Below are 12,790 nucleotides of genomic sequence, written 5' to 3'. Positions count from 1 at the left end.
TAAAATGAATTTTGAATATGTTTCCATATGTTGTTTATTTGAATAAATTTCTTATAAAACTGTATTAAAGAAAATAATAAAAACAAACTTATATTATACTTCTATGTGTGTATATTGGTGCATCGTAGACATTAAATGAATTGCTTATCTGTGTGCATAACAGACTGTATCTCAGCAAAACTGATTCCTTTTCTCAACACATGGTTACTATAATATACTATCTCAACATATGGTTACTACAATATCTTACACATGGTTACTATAATATAGAAGTAATCTTCACACATAATATTGTTTGGCATTTGTTGTCATATAAGAGAAAGACTCATATCTTCTTCTACAAATACCAGGATAAGAATCATCTAAACATATTACCTCTAAATATGTGGAAGAAATTTTGCTGGATGAAAGAATTTTCATCACTAGCAATTTGTTATTCTCATAAGTGTCTTGAAGAGCATACAGTAGAGTTTCTGCAGCAGTTTTAGAATCAACTATATAAAGCAAAAAGAGTAGGAATTTCTTAATAAATATTACAATTACATCACCAGAATCAAACTGTTAAATTAAACAAACACAATAAAAAGAAATAAATACTAACTTAAACATACTGACTGGTGAAGAATTGAGTTCAGAAGAAAGAGGAGATTCAAAGTTGTCACACGACATGGGAAATTTGCACCAGGATGCAAGCATGAATAGAGATACTGCTTTAACCAACACAGAAAGTCCTGAAAAAATAAGTAAATGAATTAATTACATTAAATAAACATTATATACATTAATAATGCAGAATATACATTAATAATATGGAATACAAAGATAAAATTAAGCATTCAGAAACTTAATATGTCTATAAACCATAATTTACTATGCATTTCTTCATTCATTGCCAAAAATGCATTCTAGCAATATAATAAATATCAAATTTTTTATAAGGATTAGTTTTAATTGAACTGCACAATTCCTTTAGATCACTTAAAAGCTCTTACATTATATATAGATATATATATCACCCCAACCTGTTTTTAAATGAATTAATATGATGAAGAGAAACCACTCAGTAGAAAATAAAATATATTTTCGAAAAACTAAATGTTAATTTTGAGTTAGCTATGAAAGTAAAATCTTGTACTTTATTTTCAAAAGTAATTCTGAAAACCTAATAGATTTTAAACCATATTACTGCAATATGACCGCAAACTCAATTCAGCAATTAACAATTAATTAACAATTTATACAGATCACGGATTTTCAAGCTAAAGTTTTTGATCCATTGGAAAAGGTAATGGAAAAAAATACTGGGAGTTGAAACTTTTAAATTCTTATTTTTATGAATTAATAGGTAAGTAGATGTTTTAATCTATTCAAATAATATTTATGGTGCAAATTATACTTAAGATATTTACAAAAATGTGAGTTTCCATACAAGAAAGTGATTTCCTTTTACCTCTTCACAAATTTACGAGTTCTATAATAAACAAACTGCCCTTTTCAACCAATTAAATAGTTGGTTCTCAATCTCATGAGTTAATCAGAAATAAAATAAAGAAACTGGAAAAAATTTTCCTTGATAAAAAAATATAATGAGTAAAAAAAACCTGAGAAACCTTAATATCAGGCATATGAAACTCAGTATCTCAAGAAGGCTAAATGTTATCAGAATACTAGTCTGGGTCGTAAGGGGAAAAAAGCCATTTTCATGCTTAATGGTCTATTTACAAAAGAAGTAAATGTATTCATACCTAGTACAGTCAAAAGTCGTTAATTTGGACACCCATAATCCGGAATGATCTATAATCCGGACCTCAAAGCTAAAAACTTTCTGCACATGCGCATAGGCGTTTACGCGTGCGCGTAAGACCTTTACGACTGTGCATATGCGTGTGCGCAAGTGCAGAATACGTTTTCGCATGCGCGTTTAATGTATAACGGACGGTATAAGCTAAAATTATCTAATTATCTATTTCAGTTAATGTTGATGATTGCATTGTTCCTTAATCTTCGAACTAGATCTGGCTTATTACTTTTTTCAGACTGTAAGAGCAATTTTATAAAAGTAAACTTGAACTTTCGATTATGTCAAATAGAATTTCCGATGCTGGAGCTCCCAAAGGATCTACAAAACGAAAGTATGTTTCGATGTCCATCAAACAAAAAGTGCAATTGCTGCAAAAAATGGATAAAGACATGAAGAAGGTGACAGAGAGGTTAGTGAAAACGAAAAAATTTCGATTGACAAGTTAGTCGGTATTCTCGGCACAGCAATTACGGGACTTGAACAGCGGAACTTTGTAACTGAACAAGAAATTATGTCTGTTTATAGAATTAAAGAGAAATTATTATCACATAAAACGAAGCAACTTAAACAACTTACATTGAAAGAAATGTTTAATAAAGTAAACAAATAAATATTAAGCTTTTTTTTTTTTTTTTTTTTTTTTTTTTTTTGTAAATTTTGATACCCTTTAGATCATAATTGTTCTTTATTTCATAAATTACAGTTTCATAGTTTTAATTTTAAAATTTCTACATGCCATCTTACGAGATTTAAACTGATGATCTATAATCCAGAAAAATCGATAATCCGGAATCGCCGAAGTCCCGACAAGTCCGGATTAACGACTTTTGACTCTATTGTAGTTCTGTAAAAAAGCAAGAGGAACATAAAGATAGACATCTATTGTTTCTTTCCCTACACCTCGCATCATTTCCTGCAGATGGCTTTTGAATATCTGAAGACATGTTGTTCGAATGAGCAGGTTTCAGAACAAAGATCGGATGAATGTCTGTTTAGCCAGAATTTGCTGAGACTTGTTCATTTTCATTTGTTAGAAAAGTTGGTCATACTGATATATACTATAAAACGTGAAAATCCTCTGAATCATACCAAAGATGGAAATCTACTCCCACCAAACGAAGGAGGACATAAAGATGAACACCTATTGTTTCTTTCCCTACACCTGGCATCATTTTCCTGTAGCTGGCTTTCAAATAAATACCTACAGACATGTTGTTCATATGAGCAATTTTCAGAACAAAGGTCTGATGAATGTCTGCTGAGACTTGGTCATTTTCATTAGCTAGAAAAGTTGTTCACCTGATATGTACTATCAAAGATGGACCATCATGTATTATGCAAATATGCAATAACCCGAAAAATCCCTCAAGCAAAATGATAGGGTATCCTTTTCACTAAAACTTGTTTTAGAGTTAAGTTGCACTGAATCCCTCTTAATTCTAGCAATAAATGGTCAAAATACTTTTGTAAAAACTTTACAAAAATGCTTTATAGCAGTGGTCTCAAATTGCAGTGTTAATTGTATAGCAGTGGTCTGCAGAGGGCCACATGAGGCCCAAGAAGCAATTTTATTCAGTCTGTGAATACTCTTCTTGTAAATTAATTAGCACTATTATGACAAGAATTTGAAGAAAAACATTTTAATGGTTTTGAATGCAATTTTACGTTACTTTTACCACCAAAAATGAAAGTGAGTAACCCTCCAGAATGAATAAATAGAAGCTAATTAATCTACAGTCATACAAATCTTATTCAAAGATTTGAAGATACAAATTTTATCTACTCTTAGTAGGACTTGTCAAATATCCTCAGCTATGAATTTTTGCAATAAAAATAATCACTTTGTCTGGCAGTACATTTACATGTGAATAGTTTTTGTCAGAGTTCAAAATTAATACGTCTATGAAAAGAACCAGACTGCCAAGGAGTATTTATATATATATATATTTTCCTTCCAAGATTATGAACCTTATGAAAATCAAAACACCATGAGGTGTTGCAGGTGAAAGGGGTAGTAAGAAATAAAGAAATTTATACTTATTTACATTCAAATATTATTTGTTCTTTATGCATCATAGAAAAATTTAATAAATAAAAGACAGTAAGTTTGATTATTTATCCTATTTAGTCTACCTTTCCGAAGTTTTATATATTTCTTTTTAGTTCAAGTCAAAAGTAAGTTACTTAGTGGTTACTTTAATACATTAAAATTATTTAAATAAATATCAATCTGAAAATTTTAATATTTAGCTGTTAATGCATTTGAATTACAAATTGTGACCAATGAAATTGCTTGCAGATACCCCAACACCTGGCATCATTAGACTTATTAATATTTTTAGATTTCAGACAGAAAATAAGCATAAATTAATATTTTTTTCTTTGCATTATTTTTATGTTTATGTTTTGACAAATGTACAGTAAGACTTTTTAATTAACAAATTTTGTTTCGTTTAAAAAATTTCTTTTTCTCTTTGTCCACCCCGCCTTTTATTGCAGCCCCTTGGCTACTTACAGATCATACATTTCGCCTATGTGCAATTTGAATTTGAGATCACTGCTTTAAAGCACCTAAGTTAGTGAATACACTTGAATATTCAGTGAAATTCCAATTTTTATTGGTTGCACAGTGCATTCAAAAAGTTCCAAGACTAACTGCATACAGATCATAAAACATGAAGTGCACTTAAATCTAATATAAAGCTTCTACAGTCCCCTCCTAATTTGATCCAATGCTCGGAATAACTGCACGTCTCTAAATGCCTTCTGGAATATCTCCAATTCAACACTATTCAGTTTTCATATCACAGCTACTTCAATCTCTTTTCTCAATTCATATCACTTCGCTTTCATCTTCAATTTCAGTTTAAGAAATTAGTTGTCTGGAGGGATACCTTTATAAGTATGAGGGGTGTTTGATGCTCACAACCAACCTCTTTGCCAAAAACTGCTGCATTAATATGGATTTGTGAGATGATGCATTATCATGCAAGAGGTACCAGTTTCTACCGCCCAACAAATCATATAGAATTTGCAGAATGCCCCAAGCCATAGTGACAAAATTTTCAATGAATGATGCTCCGACTGTCAAAAAAAAGTGATCAGTATCATTTGTATTTTTGATCACACAAAGAGTTTCTTTTTCCCTTCCTCAAATCCTCCATCATGATCTTGAAAGCAGATTTAACACTAGTGCTTAATGACTATGAAGTATTTTTTATTGTTATTCAGCACACAGATCTCGCCAACAAGCTCATCATTTTAACTCGAATATTCACAACCTAATCTCTCATCATCTTCAGTCGAATCTCTTCCAGCTTTAAATAAAACAACAATAACATAATACTTGCAAACAACTTACAGATTCATCACCATATACAGATTTAATCGTTTCATATGTTTCTGTGAAAAGTTTTCAATTTAAAATAAAATTTGATGTTCCTTCAATGCTCCATTTTTTTCAATGACAATGACGCACACACACTTTATGCAAATGAATGCTGTTAAGTCAAAAACAAGACAGAAATGAATGTAACCACTTGATATGAATGGCTAGAAGTCATTGCTACGTCAGATTTTGCCCATATAGCACCACTTGTACTTTTTTTACAAGGAGGATTCTGTAACTTTTTTAATACACAGTGCATTTTACGTTTTTATTAATATTATTTTATTGAGGTAAACTGAGGGCTACATAAAAATTAGTCAAGAGCTGCAAGTTTGGCAATGCCTGATGAGGATAATTAACACCAAACATAGTTACATAAATATTGCAAAACATTTTGCAAAAAATGAAAATATAAATTTTACCTCATAATTTCTTAGGATGCTTGAAGCATTGTTATACTCAACTGCATTTAATGTCTCTTTCTTCTTCAGAGCATAACTGCTCTCAGCTATTCGAAAAAATAACTGTAAAAAAAATGAACAAAAATACATACATAAAACTCATATACATACATATGTATATATATATATATACACACTTTTTATTAAAACAAAACTTAATTTTTACTAATTTTACCTTCTTCATATAAGAAATTAGCTGCTGCCTGAACGATGGAGACTGACAGTTGATGTTACGTGGGAGGCTAAATTTAACTAATTTCAGTGTTTCAAAAGGAACAGGAGCAGTTGTTTTTTGAGTTTCACACAATAATGAAAAAGCAGAGAGGCGTATCTATATTTTGGAGGGAAAAAAGTACTAAGAGTGATGCAGTTTATTCCGAAAATAAAGAATACATTTCTAAAAGATATTTAACTTTTAAATAACAAGATTTAAAACAATGTAATCATTTATTCATATTTCAGTTATAAAAAATAACAAAAAACAAGCATTGAACATAAAATTTATAATATAACAAGATTTGAAACAAAGTAATTATTTGTTTCATTCATAATAAAAATCAATCTATAAATTCTTCACTAAATCAGATACAAAATAAGAAAACTGAAAAACTGTTTAAAAATTATATTTTATGATGTTTAATAAATAATTTAAAATGTATTTCTTTTTTATATAACTTAATTTTATTGGAAGAAATCATTCTGAAATATAAAACTTTGTATATATAATTTTGTAAATATTAAAATACATTTTAATTGTATTTTTTTTTTTTTTTTTTTTTTGTTGTTGTTGTTGTTGTTCATTTTGGTGTTTTGAATTTGTAGAAGTTTCATGGTGAGGCAAGACACAAGTATAAAATACATAAACTTTATTTAACACATCAATAATGACATTCTGGTGAGAAGGGGAATTCCCGCTTCATGCACATTGCTGTCTCCTCGCCATCTGCCACTCTTCCGAGGCGGGCATGCGCAAAACTCACAAAACTTTGTACGGTTTTTCCATAGTAACACCACAGAGTATCCTTCCAGTGAGGGAGACCGAACGATACACAGAAAAATATACAGAACTTATATTATACAATGATAAATGTGAAGGTAAAAGGTACAATATAAAACACATAATAAATTAAACTGCATAATGAAATTTGAATAAATAACAATATATATAAATTATATATAGTAGGTGGTAGACAGATGTTGAGGGAATTTCACATATCGTCCAGATTTTGTGATAGTTTTAGGAACATGTGACATGGTAGGTTTCAGTGTGTCTGTCTTATTGGAAGGTTTAGTGTTAGGGACAAGGATTTTATCACTAATGAAAAATGCAGGTTTGAGTTGATCAATTGAAACAGTTTGATTTTTACCATGCACAGAGCTGATAAAGGTTTTATCATATCGCTCAATGACTGGATGAGGACCTGAGTATGGTTGTTGAAGAGGAGGCTTGATGGAGTCAATTCTCAAATAAACATGAGAGAATGATTTTAAAGATGGATGAATGTGGATAGGCTCTGAACAGTGTTTTGATATTGCAATGGGAATCAGAGATTGCATGCTAGATCGTAAACGATTTACATATGTTGGTGTCAGGGATGGCGGAGAAAGCTGATCTAAGCACAAAATATCTAAAGGCAGTCTTAAGGAAGTACCATAGAACTCAGAACTCAGAACTAAACTCAGAACTCAGAACTAGAACAAGTTGCTTGGATGTTGTCTTTGACGGAAGATCTAATACCCAAAAGTATAAGAGGTAACGATTCTGTCCAGTGAGGATTCTCTTGCGATTTTATGCTGTTTTTCAGTTAGCGATGAAAACGTTCAATGATTCCATTTGATTGAGGTCTATAGGCAGTGGTACGAATACGATGAGTGCCCAGCAAGTTTGTGAACTCCCTGAAAAGGTGCGATTCAAAGTTCTGACCCTGGTCAGTAGTGATAGCGGAAGCGCATCCGAAACGAGCTATCCATCCACTAATGAGAGCTTTACAAGTTTTTTCAGCCGACATATCAGATGTGGGAATTACTTCCGGCCATCGTGTGAAGCGATCGATTATGGTAAAACAATACTGATAACCTTCAGAAACTGGTAATGGGCCAATAAAATCTATGTGGATATAAGAAAATCTGGCATCAGGAAGTAAAAATGTCGAAATGGGTGATTTTGTATGCTTGTGTATCTTGCAACATTGACATTTCTCACAAACCTTCACAGAGTTTTTGATAAAAGTGTGCAAGTTAGGCCAAATGTAACGTCTGTGTATCAATTTTGAAGTGGCAGATATACCTGGATGCGAAAGGTTGTGAATACTTTGGAAGATTATAGGTCTAAATGAAAAGGAAATGAAAGGACGAGGGACATCGTGAAGTCACAATAGAGATAAATATCTTCAAGCAGAAAATACTGTTTGGAGAGCTTCAAAGAAGATTTAGAAGTTAGTAATTGTTGTACTTCATGGTCTGTGAGTTGTGCTGAATCTAACTGTTTGAAATCTAGAACAGGTGAGCGAGAAACAGAGTCTACTTCTATTCGGGAGAATGTGTCAGCAATAACATTTTCCCTACCTTTAACATATTGTATATCAGTGGAAATTGAGAGATATAGTCAAGGTGTCTCAGTTGTCAAGGAGAGCACTTTTCTGCTTTTTGTCTGAAAGCGAATGTTAGTGGTTTTTGGTCGGTAAATATGATGAAGTTGCGACCTTCTAACAGGTGCCGAAATTTCCTGATAGACTCATACATTGCCAAAAGTCCGTGGTCATATGTAGACCATTTCCATTGACTGTTATTAAATTTTAAAGAAAGGAATGCTATTGGCTCCCATTAACCATTTTAGAGTTGTCTTAGAGAGCTGCCTATAGCAACATCAGATGCATCGGTCCAAAGACTGAGTTGAACACCAGGAATTAGGTGTCTTAAGAGGGTAGCTTTTGTAAGAGTTCTTTAGCTGCTAAAAATGCCTTTTTGGCATCCTCGGAACACAGGAGAGGATTTTCAGTCTTTTTAGTTGGACAGAATGATTTCTTTTTGTTAGAATGATCTTCAAGAAGCTTAATTAAAGGTGACAAAATGTGCGCTGCATGTAGCACAAATCTGCGATAAAAATTGAATAGGCCAAGAAATCTGCGAAGCTGTGTTAAGCTTGTTGGTCTAGGAAATTTAGAAATGGCATCAACTCAATCCGGAACGGGAGAAATACATTTTTTAGAGACTTTATATCCTAAGAAATCTAAGGTAGGAATTCCAAATGTACACTTTGAGGGTTTGATTGCTAAACCATAATGATATAATCTTTGAAAGAGAGCTCTTAGATTGTTAATATGCTCTTTGTGGCTTTTTGAGGCAATCAAAATATCATCAATAAATGCATATACACTGGTTAAACCTCTCGTCACTTCATCGATAAACCTTTGAAAAGTGCTTGATGCATTGCACAAACCAAATTGCATCTGAGTACTCTCGAAAAGTCCAAATGGTGTGCAGATAGCAGTTTTATGGACATCCTCGGGAGCAATCGGAATTTGATGAAATGCTTTAACTAAATCTACATGGGAGAATATGTTGCACCCATGGAGTTCACTTGTGAAATCAACAATACTAGGGATTGGACATTTGTTTTTTTTAGTCTGAGCATTAACTGCTTTAACATCACCGACAGGACGCCAATCAGACCATATGCAATGACGAGGCAAAATTGCTGTTGGATGGGCGAATGGGGCCTAAATCTAACAGATGCTGAAATTCCATTTTGGCAATTTTCAAACGATCGGGTGCAAGCTGGCATAGTTTGGAAAAAACGGGAGAGCCAAAAGTTTCAATATGATGCTGAACTGAATGTTTGACAATTTGGTTTGCACAAGGAGCTTGAACAATGCGAAGAAATTCATTTGACAACTTAGCATAATAATTATTACAAATTACACATTTTATTGAATATATACTAGCAACATGTAAAATACCATAAAAATTTAATTTCGTGTAAGTATCGTTTAAGCGACGGTTTCTAAGATCTGGTTGCAGGTTAAAATAATGCAAGAAATCTGCACCGATTATAGCAGTTTGAACATTGCATACATAAAAAAAAAAATAAATAAAATAAACAAACTGTTTCTTAAACCTAAATCTAAAGATAATAACTTTTGTTTATATACATTTATCTTAGTACCAGTTGCAGTCAGAAAAGTTTGAATAGTAGTCATTTTATCAGATCTTGAGGCTGGAATTAAGGAACACTCACCACCTGCATTAATTAAAAAATTAATATTGGTTTTGCGATCACGAACAAATAGGTGAAGAGAACTAGAAGGCAAGGCGTATGTCGCCATTACTCCTTGCCCTGGAAATTTCCCTGAAAATTGCACGGTGGAGTACACTTTTTTGCTCTAGAAGCACATTTTTGGTGGTACCAACATAGATCAGACAGAGGATTTCTCATGGTTAGTTGCATGACAAAAATTACGATTACGACAATGACTTCTTGAACGTCATAGAAATGCAACTTCCTTGCAAAGCGATTTTATCTCTTTAAGCAGTTCAGAGTTCGGTGTAACATTAGATGATGCACAAGAATCAGAAACTTCACTTACCTGAGCAGATGACACTTCCATTATTTTATCCGCTACTTCAGCAGTCTTTTGTGTGGTTAGACGGGTGATTGATGCTAAAATAGATTGCACATTTGTAGGTAGTTGCTGCAGAAATAATTCCAAAACAAAAGTATCCGTCACATTATGATTTTCTGCACGCCGCTGCATAAGGCATAAGAGTTCAGATGTCTTTCGATCCCCTAGTTGCTCACCAGCAAGTAAGCAACATATTTCCTGCGATTTACTTTCACCACAGTGAGAAATTACTTCATTCTTCAGTTTCCTATATGAATCCGTTTGGTCAGGAGAAATGATGATATCCCTCACGGTCATAGCGATGTTGAGAGGTAAATGCGCCACACAGTGGTTATACTTGGTTCTGGATTCTGTTATAGCCTTTGGAACCGCTAATTCAAAAGTAGATTTCACCATCGTGAACCATAGAGATGGATCAGAAGGAATGAAAGGAGGTATTTTCACTGATGATATTTCGATGTTTTTGTTTAGTTCCGTTTTTGTATTTTGTCCAAATTCCAAGAAACGATCAAAAGATGTGCGTTGTCCAACATCGGTCACCAATGTAGAAGTTTCATGGTGAGGCAAGACACAAGTATAAAATATATAAACTTTATTTAACACATCAATAATGACATTCTGATGAGAAGAGGAATTCCCACTTCATGCACATTGCTCTCTCCTCACCGTCTGCTGCTCATCCGATGCAGGCATGCACAGAACTCACAAAACTTTGTACGGTGTTAGCAACACCACAAATTGTTTTATTTATTTACTGTTCTTACATTGATAATTTTTTAGTTTATCTTGTTCTTAATTTAATTAATAACCACATGTCTTGCATTTAAATGTTTATATGTAACACAGAGTCCTAAATCTTTTAATTTTGAATGCAGAAATGTTGGAATGATAAAAATAGCTGAATTAAAAAGAGGATGGAAAGCTATATGTGTATGGAAAAATATACTGAAAGAATCACAAAAACACATTTTTTAAGACCTACTGTTGCAGAGATTTCCAAAGCCCAGGCATAAGTACAAAAAGAATACAGAGAATAGAAGAAAGATGGAAAGCAAGTTCAGGTGTGAATCAGCTATAAGATTTAGCATTTTAGTCAAATTACAGGTTATCTATCATAAGAGTGATTTGAACTCTATGAGATAAGCATTAATTGCTGAACACTCCTGTTCTCCAGTTATTTTCAGCTACTTATTGTGCTGTATATGCTATTTATTGTACTTATTTTCACAATAAATTGTTCCTTTCTTCCAGCTTATCCAGACTTATTCAGAAGTCAAACAATAAAAATCAGCGTTATATTTACAAAATTTTTACAGGACTAGTTTCGATGGTTTTACCGAACCACCATCTTCAGCTGCAAAACCGCAAATGAAAATTTTGTAAATATAACGCTGATTTTTGTTGTTTGACTTCTGAATTAGTATTTATTCGGCATGTTATTGTGTCTTAATTATCCAGACTTATTATTTAAAGAAACATCAATGATCCTATAGCTTGCAGCAATGTGCTGCACACACACATATATATGTGCATTGAAAAGACAAATTTGTACATACACTATTCACCACCTGGTCACTTCACCTTTTGCATGGATAACATAGCAAAACATCTGGGAAGGAATTCAATGAACTATTGAGGGCAAGGTAGTGGTATTGTTACCCAGTGATCCTGCAGTTTCTGCCATAAATTTATCCCAAAGCATGGTGTTGAATACAGAGAGTAAAGAGACCATTTCAGCTCATCTCACAAATGATCAAGAAGTTTTATATTTGCAGACCCTGCAGGCTAGATGAGTATTCCAACCTCACTTTTAAACTTGACTAATGTGGTGATAGCTACCATCCAATGGTGGCATGATTTGGTAGACTGTAGTCATAGCAATTAATGTTTTACCATTAGCAGTGGAACCAGAGATGGTCATCAACTATTTAATCGAGTTGTATCAGTCACTGACAAATGACCTTTGTGCAAATGACCTTTTCAAATCTACAGTAATCTAACATACAGTTGAGCTTCTTGCTATCAATACAATAGGACTGAGTATCTGAGCACCTCAAAACATCAAACTCTAATGTGTGGCCACATTTTGCACAATTCCCACTATTTTTCTGCTTTTAAGGTATTTTTGGTATACCCATGCCACAGTACTGCACAACATGCCCAATAATTCACTGGTTGCTGATACTGAACAACCAGCCATGCAAGCACTGACAATTTGTCCAAAAACAAATTTGCTTAGATTGCTGATTTCTGTGGATACAGGGATCTTCAGTGCATCCAACGAAGCTTTGATATTTATACCCTGTAGCACCAACAACAGCCAGACATTCACAAGTCATTCATTTCCATTGTACAAATTTATATGGTCGCAACACAGCTGTATATAATAATTTGTCTTCTTACTGAGTGTATATGTGCGTGTATGCGATGATTTAAAAGTTGTTGACATGGAGGTATAGGTAGTTGAGTAAGATGTTAGCAGTCATGTCAATTTCGCATTTATTTTTTATTCTTAAGA

General features: G+C 33.0%; 1 protein-coding gene and 1 pseudogene across 1 annotated transcript in view; both read right to left on the bottom strand.

Moving 5' to 3' along the window:
- The window catches only part of LOC118189848 (tRNA (32-2'-O)-methyltransferase regulator THADA-like), a 119,256-nt gene that overhangs the window by 68,387 nt on the left and 38,079 nt on the right, over positions 1-12,790 (bottom strand). The window contains exons 17-20 of the mRNA XM_035360529.2: positions 5,826-5,981; positions 5,612-5,713; positions 602-731; positions 376-494 (exon numbers count right to left, since the gene is read on the bottom strand). Of these exons, the coding sequence (XP_035216420.1) occupies positions 376-494; positions 602-731; positions 5,612-5,713; positions 5,826-5,981 (507 nt within the window). The remainder of the gene's footprint in view (positions 1-375; positions 495-601; positions 732-5,611; positions 5,714-5,825; positions 5,982-12,790) is intronic.
- Positions 6,404-12,611, bottom strand: LOC146995315 (uncharacterized; annotated as a pseudogene).

The sequence above is a fragment of the Stegodyphus dumicola genome, chromosome 9, assembly GCF_044657685.1.
Source record: "Stegodyphus dumicola isolate Sdum_Otavi_A_Nest chromosome 9, ASM4465768v1".
NCBI classification, from domain to species: Eukaryota; Metazoa; Arthropoda; class Arachnida; order Araneae; family Eresidae; genus Stegodyphus; species Stegodyphus dumicola.
The sequence above is the reverse complement of the archived record's forward strand: the minus strand, read 5'-3'. Positions and strand labels throughout refer to the sequence as shown.